Consider the following 17,454-nt stretch of genomic DNA (forward strand, 5'->3'; position numbering starts at 1 on the left):
CTTGTTTGTATAGCAACACATGACTTGGAGGCCAAAAATGTTTTGGATCTGACTTGAATATATCTGTATGTTGTGTGGAATACAGGCAAAATATCCAAAGGCTGAAAGTTATCCTGTACCCTTCCTATTATTTCTCCTAAAGATGGTCAAGCAACCTCACGGCTGCCTGGGACAAGGTGGTAAGGTCACATCACGAAGAAAGAGCACGCATCTAGGGGGTTGAATCTGTACAATAAAGGTTGAGTTGTTCGGGAGCCTTGGTGCCACAAAACAGGGGATGGCTTTCTCTACTTCTTGTACTTGTGGTTTAGACTTTCTGCATGTTGTTTGTAGTGGGTTTGCCTCATTTTCCACTGAGCCAGCTCAACACATTAGAACAACAGAAAACTAATCCAGCAAGAAAGTAAGTAATTTTCTGTTGGACTGAAGTGAATGGGCTCAGCTCAGCTAGGTGAGCTCCAGAGATAATAAAAGGAGAGAACGGAAGGGGACATATGTAGGGGAGGAGAACTGCTTCCCTGTAGTAATACAAGAGTTTATCCCTGGCTTTCTTTTTAAGTTATGATTTAAAACTCAAATTTACCATTTTCAGCAGAACTTCTAGGCACACTGAAGACATGATTCCATAAACTTCTCTTCTTCACAGCCATGTGTCTAGGAATCTTCTTTCCTTAAGAAAACCTGGGCTTAAAAATCCTTGGTCGTGTTTCCTTCTCCACAGATAAGTCTCTTAACATTTAGACTATGCAGACATGCACTTCAACAGATATTTTTTGAAGGACTCCAACATTCTGCCATTGAATTAGATGCATTTTTGCCATTGATGCCAACAGCAGCAGCCTGCATCTGGCAAAATGAGGTCACTTTTAGAGTGCAGTGCCTTGAAATGCTGCAGACTGACGCTCTTGTTTATAGGTGGAAACATCCAATGCAACTTGTAATGTAAACCTCAGCTACTGAATCCCTCCCATCTTCTAGGCAGTCATCCAAGGTGTATTTAAAGTGAATTTCTCCGTGACTGTTTGACACAGTGTCTCCAGATCCTCCTCAGCTGGTAATGCAATGTTAACAGTGGTTTCCTCCTGCATGTTTAAGCTCACAAACTTGTGAGCCACATAGCTATTTCAGTCAACAAATCCTGACAGTAAATATGCTTCTGGGAAAGGCTTTTACAACATTAGCAGGTACTCTGATATAGCCAAGTTGCAAGGCTCACAAGGTACTAGTTTTCTATAGGAAACATGGAGTAATTTGGGACACAAAATCTTGGTTCATACAGGCACTGTGGCTGCAGCTTTCAATCTACTGTTTTTCAAACATGACCCAGAGATGCCTGTAGATCCATGAACAATTTCTGAAGCACTCATGTAAGACAGGAAGAAAAATATAGGTAAATTTACTGGGAGCAGGTTAAAATTCACAGTACACATGAAGCCCTGTGTGCACATATGTAGAAACTGAAGCTGCAGAAGGGGAAAATTTGCAGGTCAGAAATGGCTGGGAAACTCTGGCCTGATCAATCATTTCTTTTCACCTCTTCAAAGATCAAGAATACCCCAAAATATCAATCCTGTTGAGTAAGCATCATGTTCTCACAGTTAAATGCAGATGCTTTGTGAAATCTAAGCCTGTCTTCTCACTGGTATTGGTGCTAGACAACAGCCAGAGTGACAGATGCCTGCCCATGGAAGCAGCCTGGAGTTTTGCATATATAACTTCCATGAGTCTTCCAATATTTTTCAATCTGTGAAAATAAGAATTCTTTACAAAGGTAACAGTACCAAGTAGTACCAATCCCCCTAAAACCTCGGGATGACAAACAGAAGCCCACCATCACCAAAATTCTAGCTGAGGAAAAGCAGTGGAACCCAAGATTTAGACAGCTGTAAAAAAGAAAAATGAAAACTAGTGGGGGATGAAAAAGCACAGGTGCCAGCCAGACTGACTCTTGGGGAAACCCAACTCCTTGAGCCGCAGAGCAGGAATAGAACAAGCATCATGAGTATAAATTGTCTCCCAGTTCAGCGCATCACAACCCCGCCCTTTGGATGCTCTTTTGAAGGATGGGACAGTGGTTAACACTCCAGTCTTATTTTCTCCTTCATGCTGCAAGTGGAATTGCCTATGTGAGTGAATTGCTAAACTGGATCTGTAATGAGGACAGCTGCCTAATTGAAACTTGGCTGGGATGAGCCATGCATTTTACATAGGCTACCTAACTACCATCAGAGATGTAACCACCTGCATTTACTGCCAGCTGGGCTGAATACAAGCCCGTGACCTGTAGCGCAATCCACCACAACTGTGGGAAGAGTCAGTGACTTACAGCAATATAATTGATAATGAAAAATTGCCCTCCAAAAACTCTTTTGGCAGACACAACAAAAGAACATGACTTTTCTTCCTCTTCTCCCAGCCTTTTCTGTAGACTTTAAATGTGAACCTGAACTTGCTACGAACTAATGCAGTTCCCTTTCATTTGTCTCTCTCCCTCATATTGCCCAGTGGATGTACATTCATCCACTGAGAAAAGCTCACTGCCACCCATGACCATGGACTTGTGAGCAAAGCTTATGACTTCCTGCTGAATTCTGCCAAAACCTTAACTCTTCTCTAACTTGTTTCCCTTCTACATTTTCTGCTTGTCAGATCAACCTCCTAAACTTGAACACAATATAGCCCATGCAGTTTTCTTCTCTCTGCCTTTCAGAGGAAAATAAACTCAGGTGGTAGCTCTCTGAGTTTTGAATGGATAAATTTAAATGTTTACTCTGAAACATGTTTATGACAGTTTAGATGTCATCATTATTGTTGCATCTGGACTAAAACTCACTGAAGCTGATAGGCATAATTGTAATCTATGTTGACATTGTTGGAAGGGACAGTTTACTGTGAGCTTCACAGCAAGGAGATATAAAAAAATCATTCCAGAATTTGCAAGTTTGAGGTCAAGGGACTTTTGCTGAGCATTGCATAGAAACAGGAGAGGTAGGTAAGGAGAGATATGGTAGTGAATAAATAAGAAATAAGGAAGTTTCAAAATAACTCCATCAGATTCTGTTTGGCACTTTTTTTTGAGAGAAGACAAAAGGAACTGTGTCACTTAATGAAAGATGTGCTCACATGCTCATATTATTGGACTTGGGGAAATAGTCATTTTGATGCACATCTGCTCCTGTCTTCAGCTGCCTTCTGGTGGTTTCAGTTTCTAAGCATTTTTCTTGTGCACAAACTGACCTCTTTCAGAGGAAGCTTAACTGGAAGATCAATCTCAATGTACTCCAACTCTACAGGAGACATATAGGTTCCTACCAAAGGCTTGTACCTGAAAACATATAGATAGTCTTACCTTGTTCGATTCTATACTCAGGAAAGACTCTCTCCATGTTTGTGGTGCAGAACTGCTGGAGGTACCTTGCACCACCAGTGTTTCTTCTTCACTTCAGTTCACAGTGTTTCTACACTTCACTGGTGTAACTTAAGCTACATTTTAGCTGTTTGGGTCAAAAGAGGCAACTACTGACAACGCAATTCCTGGTTACATTCACAGAAACACTTCTAATATTAAACTGCATGACAAGTTTTTTTTTGTCTTTTCTTCAAAGGTCACCAGGTTTTTCCAAGAATATCTATATTTGTTTTGCTAGTGCAAAACACTGTCAGTATCCTGAGAACAGAATATCTAGGAGCAAAGCAAAGTAGATGGACTAAGTTATAAAACTAAACACAAGACATTGGGCTGTAATAGATATTATAGCCAGGTTTTGGAGAACCTTCAATCTTGAGTTCACTAAAACAGCAGAAGTTCATGTCCCTCAGAAAATCCTCAAAATCCAAATGCACAGAACATGTACTGACCATAAAGTATATAGGCAGTAGATCATGGAACCACAGAATATCTCAAGTTGGAAGACACCCATAAGGATCACTGGGCCCAAATCCCTGTTCCTTGCTGATTACCTAAATATAACCCTGTGACTAAAAGCACCATCCAGATGCTCCTTGAACTCTGGCAAACTTGGTGCTGTGGCCACTTCCCCGGGGAGTCTGTTCAAGTGATTGACCACCCTCTCAGTGAAGAACCTTTTCCTAATGTCCATCTGAGCTGCTCCTGACACAGCTTCATTCCACTTCCTTGCGTCCTATTTCTGGTCACCAGAGAGAGATCAGCACCTCCACCACTGCTGCCTGCCTTGACAAAGTTGTCTGCTGTGATGAGGTCAACCTTCAGCCTTCTATTCTCCAAGCTCAGCAAGCCAAGTGACCTCAGCTGCTCCTTGTAAGTTTTTGCCCTTGAGACCTTTCACCATCTCAGTCATTCTCCTCTGATAATAGATATCAACAGATAATGCTATAGTGGCAGTGGAGAGACACATCAAGCTCCTCTTTTCGAGTGAGATCACTTCAGATATAGGATAAATCAACTGAAACAGTGCTTGAAAGCTGTACTGGTGTTTCTGAATCTTAATGGAGATGGATGTTGTCTGGTAGTTTTTTCCTTGTAGTGTAAAAGAACAATCAGAGAGCAAGTGGAGAGAAAGGGTCAAAAAGTCAAGACAGCAAGAGAAATGTAAGCAAAGGGACCATGGCAGTAAGCCAGGAGGGGAAAGAGCCTGGCAGCTCCAGTGCTGTGTGGTAACTGGAAGTGAAAAAATAGCCTCATTTTGACTGTGGTTTCAGGAAAACAAGGCTGTACACATATCCTCTGCATGGGCAGGTTGCAATGAGACTCTGCACAATATGGAGTGAAGAAAAGAGTTTGTTCTTCTTCCATTAAGTTCTCTGCCAGCAAATGTCATCCTAAAGAGTCTGGTAGAAGTAAGTATCAGTTTAAAATGGTAATGGTTAAAAAAAAAAAAACACCACCACCACCACCACCACCAAAAAAACCCCAAACAAACAAACAAAAAACAAAGGAAAAAGCATACATATGAATGCAACTTTATTTTTTGTGTCACTAGCTCAGGGCAAACCTCTATTTCTACCTCTATTTCTACTTCTACCTGATGCTGCTGCCACCATAGTGGGATTTGTATGACTTGATGTGCTGGACCATGGAGAAGCTGAGTTCTTTATTTTGTGTCCAGTTTTGCTCCAAAACCTTGCATGATTACTACTCCATCAGGAAACTTGTACCATTTTAAATGCAAATGAGAAACAGTTGGTGTTTTCCATGTGATTTCCCCTCAACTGTTGAGAAATTGAGGAGTTAAGATGCTTGGGTACTGTGCTACTTCAAAAAATGGTAATTTTTGTCAAGAGGAGAAGGCGTGTTGACTCAACAGTGGGTGATTATATACAAGAAAAAATGGGAACTTAAGGCTTGAGAGGCTTGTCTTTCATGAAAAAGATCTGACACACAAACAGCATTGTAAACAAATTTTAAGTCTTGTGAAGTGGAATATATAAAGGGGCTCTTATATATTAAAATGATAAGACATCTCTCTTAATTCATCTCCCCTGTAAGTAAAAGGCAGTGAATTTTTCAGTCAAACATGTTTTATATCAGTGCTATTTGTTCCATCTAAAAATTATGTATTTTTTGCTGCTTCTATCATGCAATTTCACACGGTCACATACATGTACTCTGTTTTTGCTCAGTCATCTTGTTCTTCATATCCAGCCTTGTTTGGGGACTGTCATGTTTCCTGAGCCTTAAACCTGGCCAAGAAATATTGAGCCTAAATTGATGTGATTAATAATTAGTATGATAAAGAAATAATACTTGTGGCCCAAATACCTGACCCAGAAGATACTACACATCCAAAGGGAAAAGAATCGTTATTAGATTTTCCTGAAACACTGAATGCCCTCTGGCTTTTGTGGTGTTTCATTTTTCTTTTTAAAAATGCAAGTAAGTTTCCAATTTGTCTGTTTTCTTTTCCATTGTGTGACCAAACAAATCTTTTGGTTTTCCCAGGGGCCAGAAGCATCTTTCTCTTGTATTGCACCAGTCTCAAGGTAACTCAGACCAACATAGTCACAAGAACAGGGGAAGTCAGGAATAGCAGGGGGTGCACAATGTCATTCCCATCCACCCTACTGGAGCAGAGTGAAAAATCAAGTCTTACCCTCCCATACTCTATTGGCTTTAAGGCAGTGGGAGGCAAAAGGAGAAGCCAAGACCACTTGTTTGCTGAAGGCATGTGGTCGCATATGTTAGAACAAAAGTGGAGCTCTTCATTTATTTGTGTTGCAGTAGTGCCAATCACGGACCGGGACCCCATTGAGTCAGACACCATACAAACGTGGAACAAAAGCAGTAATCCTTGAGCTTTGGTTAGCCAGTAAATCACCCTCCTTTAAGGGATGCGGATTTGCATACTTATGGTTGGGAAATAACCATGCTTCGGCCCACTGGAGCCTCTCTTATTCCGAGCGCACAGTGGGTTGTGTAGATGGGAAGAAAAGAATCAGTGTTATAGTCAGTGACCACTTACTGCATCCAGCTCTTTCCTCTGACTGAGACAACTGCATTTCGATTTAAAAATAATTATTAGAAGCCCTGGGTTTTTTCCATTTTTCTCAGCTTCAAATAATTTTTGTGACAAGCCATAGCAGCATCCTGTCTTCCTCATAAATGAAAGTTAAGTAAACCATGCTCTAATTCTCCCAGCCAGAGGGAGGATTTGTGACAGCAATTTCTTCCATATGCTCATTTTTTATTTCCAACTCTTATTTCATAACTAACAGGCTTTCAACATTTTTACTCCATACAGCCCAGCACTGATTTTCTAGTTGTATTTCTATAGCAGAGGATTTGCATACAAAGCTAGAGTCAGAGCATTGACTCTAGGAAATTAATTAGTTAAATTTAAAAGTTAAAAAAATAATTGAACATAAAATACAGGCTTTGCTACTGAAGACACTTAAAACCCCAGCTCTGCACACTCAGGTTTATCCTGCCATGCTACTGAAAAACACATGTATGATGCCATAATATCCAAGGTTACTTAGGTCATGAACCTTCCTGAAAGCACAGTTTAAAGAGCACTCACCAACTTAATACTTGCACATCATTGTGCTGGCCTTAACACTTGACACAGGCATGCATTTCGTGTCATTAGACCAAGTTTACAAGCCTTTGGCATGTAGAAGTAGACAACAGAGGAAAAGAAGTGGTCAACAGAAAAAGAAATAGCTTATGTTTGGGGTTTTTGGAGAAAGGATGTAGTCACACCTCTGGAGCAAATTTGTGTCATAGTAGGTCATGTACCTGGTTCAGGCCAGTGTAGCCAGCAGCCACTGTGGTCCTCATTCTTCAGGAAGGCCAGGGCTTCTATCAAGACAGGCAATGCTAATGAGAGCTTGTCTCACAGTAAATACCCAAATGCAGAGGCAACTCACTTTTGATGCTTGCATTTCCTCAATCATTGTCTGCCTTCTGCTCCTCAGAGACGGCCAGTATTGTGAAACTGCCCATGATACATGTTAGGAAGAACCAGGCATGGCCATAATCAGACTCTGAGGAAACCCAGAAAGAGCATTTTTTTTCCCCCCCAGAAAAACATACTTCTTATGTTGGGAGGTATTTGAGAAAAATGCGTATCTTCCCTGACTGGAAGGTCATGAACAAAACACTCATAGCTTGATACCACTGTGTGTGGGCTGCTCCTCAAATATTTGATTAGACATCACTGTCTTTTCACTGCCTATCTAAATATAATTGGTAGATAACCAGCCCCCATTTGCCAGGTTAGGTTCCCACTAAGCTGTTAATTTGAATCTGTCACAGAAGCAAACAGCAAGTGCCAAAGCCTGAAGCAGGGAGAGAGGCTGGAGGAGAAGTACAGTGAGGAAAAGACAGTAAGTTTTCAGCAATAAATTGCTAGATAAGCTCAAGAAATCATGTGATTGTATATCTTTCAGCACAGCAAGTTACAGTCTAGGTCAGAAGCAAAAAGGGTATGAGCCTTGCAGATCTCAATACCACAGTGACTGTTTTAGATGTTTGGCATCCCAAGCTGCCCACGGCACTGAATTGAATACAGGGATTCCCTGACAGCAGAGCTGGCCAAGCTTTTGGTTTCTGAAGAATTTCCTGCTTACTAAGAAAGAAAGTCTCTAATGGCACAGTAGACTCCTAAAGAGAAAACTTACATCTTTTGGTGTCACTACAAACCTGATATTTTCACTACTTCTGCTTACTGGAGAAGCAGACACTTCAGCATTTACAAATCATGCAGCTGAGTGATGTAGTCATGAACAGTGCAATAGCAGCAGGGTACCTGCTGACATTTCTGTATCGACTCACATGTGGATGCTCTACAATGCCCAAGCTAATCAATATTATATATCCTCACCACCTGCATTAGCACTCCTAACTTCTGATCTCCTATGGATCCCACAGTAATACATTTATCCATGGCAAATCTACTTGCTTTAGTCCATTGGTTTAAATTTCCTTAGTGAGTGCTATTAATAATAGAAGTACCTTCAGGTATTCTCTGAGCTCATTTCAAATATAATCAAGTATCTGGATTAGCTAAAACTGATTCAGCATCTGCAGTGGCAGCTGACAGACTCCTTTGGTGCCTGATGCCTCTTCTGGATCCCTTTTCACTGCTGTTTACAGAGCCAGGCCTCAGGCAGGTATACCCTATTTACAGATAGGGTTTATGACAGTTTATTACTTGTGGCATAAACCCTTGTCTTCAGCCACAACTGCTCTGTGCTAGGCACTCTCCACAGGGAAAGGATGACAGCTCTGGCTCTAATCCTCACTTCTTAGGTTGCTTTAAGTTTGACCATTTATGATATGAAATCAGACCTAGAAATAACATGTATTTCCTTCTTCTGCCTTACTGCATACCTAAAATACCTCTAGGAACCTCTCAAAACCCATACCTCCTCTTAAGTGTTAACAGCACACTCTCAAACACTTTGTCTAGACTTGAAATATTTTCAAAGCAAAGTCTGAGCAGCGTATTTACTCCATGATAAATTAACTGGAGCAAAAGCTAATCTTCAAAGCAAATACATTCTGACTCTCTTCAACAGCCTGAGACGAGTAAGGCAGGAAATGGATTGACTGACACTTTCCACATATAACACAGGATCTCCCAAAAGGCCAACTTCACCATCTGTGGGTTCAGATTGCCATTTCTAGTGTCTCTGTTCTCAGCTGGTAGGAAATAAGCCCAAGCCACTATATGCCCTCAACTTCACACCCCCAAATCAATGCCTGTAGAGAACTGGGTTACACACAAGTCTAATTCGGCCAAATAAGCATATAAAAAACACCGATGACCTCCCTCCATTGACCTGAAAGAAAAAAAGGAGACAGGCGTTTTCCTATCGTCTTACTACAAAACCAGGAAACACCTGAGCATAAACAGGACCGCAGCCCTTCCTTCCTATGAAAATATTCTGGGTGCACGGCTTCCCTCTAGTGGAAAATTCATGAACCGACCACTTTCAGCCCGTGCTGCTTGGGTTCGGAAGAAACCAAACTCCAAAAGCACTTGAAACGTTGCTGCTGAAATAGCAAGTGGCAAGTGCATTCGCAGAAGAAAACATCACACTTGGATCTCTTTTTTTTGGTCACACTTAACGCTTGACCTTTAAGTGAGGAACTCATTATTTGGGAAGTCTGGAGATGGTAGCGCTGAAGAGCTGTGAGAAACTGTCCCCTCCCCTGTAACTGCTAGTCTAGGCTAGGCATTTGTTATCCCATGCAAACATAAAGTATGGGATTTCCTATTAAGGTCTGGGCTTTTGGAGCAGGATTACTCTCTATGAGGAGAAGTTTGTTAGCCTCGGGGCATGCATGCGTGCCTGCGGGAGCTAGAGAAGAAGGTACTCGTGTGAGATGGCAGTAGTACCTCAGGAGCTTACCTGAGACTGGATCCTGGGTCAATGAGTTCTCATGGCACTGATGTTGTGAACCCAGTAATTTGATTTGTGCGAGGATAAGCAGTCAATTTTAAAAAGAAACCAGCATAAACCCACAACAAACAAACGAGGTTTTCACAGATCCACAGAGATGGTAAGTGTATTTATTTACTGTAATTTCCAGCAATCAAAATTAATGCATCAATTGTTTCACAGCCAGGTTATGCAAAGCTTGAAGGCTGGTAATGAGCAAATGAAGTCTAACCAACTTATATGTATGCACCACAGCAGAGTAATTAACCTGATCATTCAGCTGCAGATCATCTACTGAGGATAGCAGCAATGCACGCAACCCAAATTTAATCACACTATGCAGCGGGTTGGAAGGGACATCCAGCCATCATCAAGTCTAACCTCCATGCAAAGGAGGACCACTTAAGGCAGGTCACACAGGAACATGCTATGGCAGGGGGGTTGGATTACATCTTTCAAGGTCCCTTGCAGCTCCTAACATTCTGTGATTCTGTGTCCAGATAGGTTTGGAAGACTTCTAGAAAAGGAGACTCCACAGCCTCTCTGGGCAACCTGTTCCAGGGCTCTGCCACCCTCACAGTAAAAATGTTTTTTCCTCATGTTGAGATAGAATTTCCTGTGACGAGTGTACATCCATTGCCCCTTGTCCTATTACTGGGCATCACTGAACAGAGATTGGCTCCATCCTCCTGACAGCCACCCTTCAGATGCTTGTAGGTATGGATAGGGGCCCCTCAGAGCCTTCTCTTCTCCAGACTGAACAGCCCCAGGTCTCTCAGTCTTTCCTTAATGGTCCTTCTAGCCCTTCATTGAACTCTCCCCAGTAAGCCCCTGTCCCTCTTGCACAGGACACAGTATTCCAAATATGGTCTAACTAGGGCTGAGTAGAGGGAGAGGAGAACTTCCCTGGACCTGCTGAACAGAGTCTTCTTAATGCACCATAGTATTGGCTGTCTTGGGCAGCAGAGCACATTTCTGTCCCATGGATAACTTACTGTCAGCCAGGATTCTAAGGTCCTTCTCTGTGTGACTACTCTCCAGCAGATCAGCCCCTACCCTGTGTTGCTGCATGATGTTATTCCTCCCCAAACCGGAATTGTGCCTTTGCCTCATTGTTGTGCACGTGGTCTAGTGAAGTATATACTTGAGAAGTGCTGCTGCAAGTACCTGCTCTCACAGGCCCCGAGAAGGGCACAGCCTCAGTAGACCTGGGCAGAGAAGCTCAGAGGCAGGGTCCTGCTGTCAAAGGGCATGCAGCATTTTTAGGATCCTACTGTTCAGTGCAGATAAATCGTAGACAATGATCTGCTGCACCCAATCTCAAGAAGATGCACAGAACACTACACAGCAACACACTCATGTTGCAACTGAAGATGAGCTGGCCTGTCTCAAATTGCTTTTCCTGCTGCTATTTTCCTTGCACTAGATCTGGAGTTGCCTGATCAATTAATTCAGTAAACATAAGACATTAAACCAGAAAAAAAGTGAATAGTTCCCTTCAGCTTAGCAAAAGCTGCATCAGCAGTTTACTAAACGATGCCCTGAACTATCTTAATACTGCCAGGCATGTTGAGAGAAGCAAGGTTCCACAATCTGCAAGAAGCCTTTTGGTAGACTTTTTCCCTCTACACATCTTCCTTTTGCTGTCTCTGCCTGGACAGCAAACTCCTTTTAAGGTGCCTGGAGGCTGTTAGGGAAAACATCATACCATGCCCCTCTGCAACAAAGCCTAAATTTGAAGGAGGTTGTAAGAAAGCATCACAAGATTGGGAAGCATTTGAATATGGTATTAATACAAGCCGATAAGAATTCTAGTGATACATTGATAAAAAAATATTTCTTGTTAATCTCTTAAATGTGGCCTACATGGAAATGTCTAGTCATGTTACAAGGCCTGGAAATGGTTTTGGTCTTCAACTCCTTGGTTCAAACCTGAGCATTCTAGAGGAGTTTCTGAGAATCAGCTATTACCTACATCTAGTAACTTTTTGATAGAACCACTGCTATGATCAAACAAAACCTTTTTAGTCCTTATCATAATGACTATCTCCAGTTGAACTACTACATGAACAGCTACATTGACACATCTGCTTGTGGGTAGCTACAGAAACAAAGCAACTTACTTAGGGTCCGATGAAATTGCTGCCTTGCTCTTCAGACACAGGGCCAGGCCAAATTCACATAACGAACTGTAGTATAAATAGGCCCCTTTGCTATGGATCAGTGAAATAGGTGGAGCTGAAAACTGGAAATATCCCAACCTCAGTCTAGGGTATTTTCAGCTAGCCTCATATGAGGGAAGATGACCAGTCTCAGATTTGAGACCCAAGATCAAGCATAGGGTGCAACTGCACTGAGACAAAGGCAATGAGAGGCTCTTTGATCTCCAAGTCACCCGCATAAGCTGACTTGATCTAGACAGCTCATGAACTCTTGATGAAGCCAGGCAGTTATTCTGATGCCAATGGACTTGCAAGAGAAGAGAAGAGAAGCTACCTCCTGGGATGTCACATATGCCGGAGGAGGAAGGAGGAAAGGATAGAGTGGAACAGGAATTACTGTAGCTGTTAAAATAAAAATTCAATCTAAGATGACTTATTGAACAAAGAGGGGGGGAAAGCAAAGAAGTGATAAACAAAACAATGAAAAAATATTTAATAAGGAGTAGAGCTAGGACAGTTGATACAAAAAACACTGAGTTGTGAAGTACTGACTACTGTAACAGGCAAACACAGTTTGTGTTTCTATATTATAGTACATTTCCTCTGTCACAATGTAACAGGCCTGTTCAGTTTGATGCCTTTTCCAACTCAAGTTACTGAAAAGACACCACATCTTCCCAGAATAGTTTAGAAAAACACCTTTCCTTGACATCTGTTCTTTTCTTATTATTTTTGTTATCCTTCCCATACTATCCTTCTAACTCTTTGCAATGGTCTATGGGACTGCAAAGCAAGCATTACTCCAGGCAGTTAACACCTGTGATGACAGCCCAGAAGACAACATAGCAGGTTGTGCCTCCAGCAGTTCCAGGAGAAAACCAAACCCCACACTTGGGTGACAGAAGCCTCAGTTTTTACATTTTTAGAATTCTCAAAAGAGTTCCTGCAATTCAGTCTAGAAATAAAACTACTCCTCTTTCTCAAGGAATAAACGGCAGTTTATTCAGCAGAAAAGACACCCTGGGTATGCTGAAACCTGAAGTGTCATATTAAGCAGACACCAGAGGAACAGGATTAGCAGTCTGAAAGTGCCACAGCCACCTTCTGAAAGCCTGGATTAATGGGTCTCTAGCAATGCAAGTGTCACCACTGGAAAAGGCAGCAGACCACCACTACCATTTCAAGTCTTCACTTTATGTGGGCTCCTAAAGTGCTCTCCCAGGGTAATGCTGAGCCAACAGTCCCATTATGGTCAACAACAGCTCCCTGCTTGAGGCATTTCAGCAAGTTGTTCCACAGCACATAGCACACAGTGAATACATAAAAGACCTTCTGCCATATTTCTCAGGGTAGTATGTTACTATATATAGAGAGAGAGATAGGTCTCAATGTGCTAAACAGCAGGGCTTTTTTTTTTCCCCACTAGCTACTTACAGAGTCCATGTTAAACCAGTGAATGATGCAACTGAATGGAAAACCACTAGAGAGCACAATGGGTTGATGTTTGATCCATAAATATGCAAAAAATTCCACTCCAAAAGCAAGTGTGTACAAAATAATTTATTACAGCATAACATATGTTGGCAGTATTTTACAGTGAGTTTTCCATTCAACAGTTTTGAATCTAAACAGATGACACAAAGGAGAATTTTTATTAGAACAGTTTATTTGTCTTAATAAAATCCCCTCTTCATGAACTTACATTTGCCTTTGAGGGGCTAGTTAATATTATTGAAAATATTTACATTGCAGTGAAATAAAAACAAACTGAGATTGAATGATTCCATTACAGTTTCCAGAAAATGGATTTTCTGTACAAGCCACAGTATAGTTATGTTTTCATAGCAGTTCTTATAGAATGTAAAGCTGTCGTATGTAGCCTTTTTTGTCCAGCAATACTATGCTTTAAATAGGTATATTAGATTCAGACTTGCATTTTGATGCCTCAGATATTTTATAGTTAATGCACCAGAATACAAAGTAAGAAAAAGGTTCATTATGATTTGTAGTCAAGACTCTTTGTGCTCCCTTAAATGTAAAACCCACCCCTCAAATACTATTTGCTTTGCAGCACCTAAAGCAATAGTATTTAGGCATGAGAAGTACTGGATTATTGACCCTAAGTGGACAACTAAGACTTTTAATGGAGGCAATACAGTAAACTTACCAATGAGTTTGTTTTATCATGTAGAGAAGAACTGTATTCCCATTGCTGTACCTTCTGCACTTGCCCAGAATTGGAGCAGCTTGTTCAACTTAAGTATCAATAGGTGAACAGATGGGGAGAAACCAGAAGTAAAGAGGAGGAAGGGGAAGATGGAACAAAAGGACAGGCAACAGTATAAAAATCCTACTGTTTTCACAGGGAATTGCTTCAAGGATATTCAAACTTAAAAAAAATGTTAAATTGACCATAAACTTGAAGAAACAATAGCTATGGAACACAAGGTAGATTAGTTTTCAAAAAGCTTCTAAGTTCTTTTGTTTGTTTTTGGTTTGTTGTGGTGGTTTATTTGTTTTTACATGAACCTAATCTTCATATCCATCAACGCTGGTTCCATATAAAACACACACCTGACAAAAACATGCAAACCCTCTATGCTTCCAATTGTCACTGTGCTTCAAAATAAACCAAAACGACCAAAGAGGGGAAAAAAAAATTAAAAAAATCCCAAACCAAAACACCCAGGAAAAAAACAAACCTAAAAAACAGTAAAAGACAAAGAGGGCAATTCAAGCAGCAGTTCAGCCTTAATCTGCTAAAAACGTTTAAACTATAATTAACAAGATATGATCACATTTATCTGCATATGTAACAACACTTATGTTAAAGCAGCCTTTAACACCTGTATTTTCTGTGAGAGGGGGCTGATGTATTAATAAAAGACTTAAAACTGTACAAGTATAAATATGAAAATGCTGATTAAGGATAACATTTCCATAAATATTGGCAGTTTTGGTTGGGAAAAATAACTAATCACATACTCCATTTCATATAACTATCCAAATATTTTGTTTTATACCTGTTAAAGATATTAAAATACAACCTGGAAAAGTAACCCTGATCTGTATCCAGCCAGCATGTAATGAGAGTCAGAGTTTTGTATGCATGTGTGCATGTTGGTATACACACACACCCCGATGGGCTTGCACACCCTAGTTCAGATTTCATTGGACAGGAAATCATGGTTAATGGCTGTATGATTCACAGATGTGATGCTATCGTCCTCGTTTGTGGCAGGCATAAAGGCAGATGTAAAAGGAAACAGTTTATGACATGCTGCTTGATATTCTTCACATTGAGTGTGGCAGCTTCCAAAACTGCCATCAAGCAGTGCTTCAAAAACCTTTGTTAGTGTCTAAAGAAACAAACAAAAAAGTTAGTCAGTGTGATTTACAATCGATTTATTACTACAAAGACGAACTGCTAAACAACACACTTCTTGTCTTTAAAATACTGTATCTTTTACCTTCACATTTTTGTCTCTCATGTTTTTATCCAATCTAGTAGCAACAGCAATTGCTTTTTCTTGTCTTGATTTGTCCAGGAAATACATCATTTTTGCACCTTATTGCAAGAAAGAAGACAACATTTAGGTAGTAACGTTCCTTAGTAATGTTCCTAAATGCAATGCCGCATATACGGACACAGGACCCTGAAACTTACACAATGTGAATCAGGACTTCTTGCACATTTTAATAAACCGTATCTTCCTCCCTTATTTTTTACCTTAAAACTGACAAAAATAAAGCTATTTTGAAATTTATTAAAAGCACAATAATTCAGCAACACAGGAGATCTGCTTCTGCAAAAGTGAAATCTCTCACTTAACTGAAGTCCTGTCAGTCAAGACTGTGTTGATGACTAAGACCTTTGAATCAACAGGCTAAATGAAATCCATCCTACAAATCTAAAAGTGAGTAAGAGACAAGTTCCTTGAGATACTTTGAATTCTTCTGAAAAAGGACTAGAGGTAAGTGAACAATACAGTTACTAAAGGATTGTGGTACACAATCCAGAAGAATTTCAAACCAGCCCATGACAGAAAGTAAGGTCAAGCTGGGCTGCTAACCTGGAGCTAAGCTAAACAGCTGAGGTACAAGGAAAGTGTAATGCAAGTTTGGTGCTTTACCTGGATTAAACTATATTAACAAGAGGTAAGACATTGCATTAATGTAACTATGCAGCATCTTGAACCACAAACAGCTTGTCAAAACTAGTCTGGGCATCTCTGCAAAATACTGTTTCTTCTCATAGCACTGATGCCTTCAAGTCTCATCTTAATAAACATGTAGGCATTTCATATACTTTTTTCCAAGAGTCCAGACATACCTCACTACCTAATCTACTACAAAGAACAGTAAGTTTTAAGAAATCACTCTACTGAAAACTTAAAACCCACACTGAGCATCTTGTTTCCTCTTGCTCAACTAATTTCCCCAATTATTAAACTTGTTTCCCTAGCTGAAGTTTCCTAGTTCTGTGTTTTGTGTCCAGAAAGTTTAAAAACATGAATTGCTAGACTGTCTGTATTTGGGATTGAGTAACTGTTGCAAAAAAAAAAAAAAGAAAACCTTAGGACTTAGCTTAGTTACATTTTTGAAGTCAAGGAGACTAAAACTAGAAATGGATTAAGATTCTGCTTATAATTCTTTCACTAGTAAACATTTAAGCCAAAACATTCAATTGTACTCTGAAGACTATAATTCTATGATTTCAAGTTTAGGTCTTTCAGACCTTTACATTTTCAAGCTTGCATTAAAGAATACAATTCAATACAATTATAAATTGGACTGTAGATTTATCAAGCACCTCAAACCTGTTTCGCCATAAACGGAAAATGATACATCCATGAAGACCTAAAGCTATCAAGGTCATGTCTAGGGGTTAGTTCACTCCTGATTTCACCTTAAAAGCCTAATCCCACATTTGTTCCCACTGCCTGTAAATTGATACACTGCTGGATCACAACAATTCAGCGTAGGTTCTTATCAAAGACACTAAAGATGTTGACAGTGTGAAGCCAGACTTGGAAATACAACAATCTGAGCCTGTACAACTACTATGACAGAATGACTACTGTTTTCTGTAACAAAGGAGGACCCACCAAGTAGAACCTGGAAAACATCCAATTAGATGCCCAATAATTACAAGAGTGGAAGAACACATCTGCAACAATCAAGAACCACATTTTCATTGTGACTACAAAGCAGAAAAGCAAAAGTAATGTAACAGGTTTGTCATGGTATTTTTTCTTGATGCTGTTGCTGTGAGTAGGAACAGAGAAATTCCAGCTGATAAGAAAAGAGAAAAAAGAACTGCTTCCACTGGATAGGTTTGGGCTGTGTTTTCCCACTCCCCCCGCTAATCTTTTCAGATAAAAGCTGCAACAGGAGGGATGTCAACGCTTCCTTACTTGAATAT

At 40.4% G+C, this 17,454-nt stretch overlaps 1 protein-coding gene across 2 annotated transcripts in view; it reads right to left on the reverse strand.

The window, feature by feature from the left end:
- Positions 1 to 15,088: 15,088 nt before the first annotated feature.
- NAA16 (N-alpha-acetyltransferase 16, NatA auxiliary subunit) overlaps positions 15,089 to 17,454 on the reverse strand; it is a 66,544-nt gene continuing 64,178 nt past the window's right edge. For both annotated transcript variants that reach the window (XM_054397954.1, XM_054398035.1), the window contains exons 19-20: positions 15,500 to 15,597; positions 15,089 to 15,388 (exon numbers count right to left, since the gene is read on the reverse strand). In XM_054397954.1, coding sequence (XP_054253929.1) covers positions 15,191 to 15,388; positions 15,500 to 15,597 — 296 coding nt within the window. In that variant the 3' untranslated portion in view covers positions 15,089 to 15,190. The remainder of the gene's footprint in view (positions 15,389 to 15,499; positions 15,598 to 17,454) is intronic.

This window comes from Indicator indicator, chromosome 1 (genome assembly GCF_027791375.1).
Source record: "Indicator indicator isolate 239-I01 chromosome 1, UM_Iind_1.1, whole genome shotgun sequence".
Taxonomy (NCBI): domain Eukaryota; kingdom Metazoa; phylum Chordata; class Aves; order Piciformes; family Indicatoridae; genus Indicator; species Indicator indicator.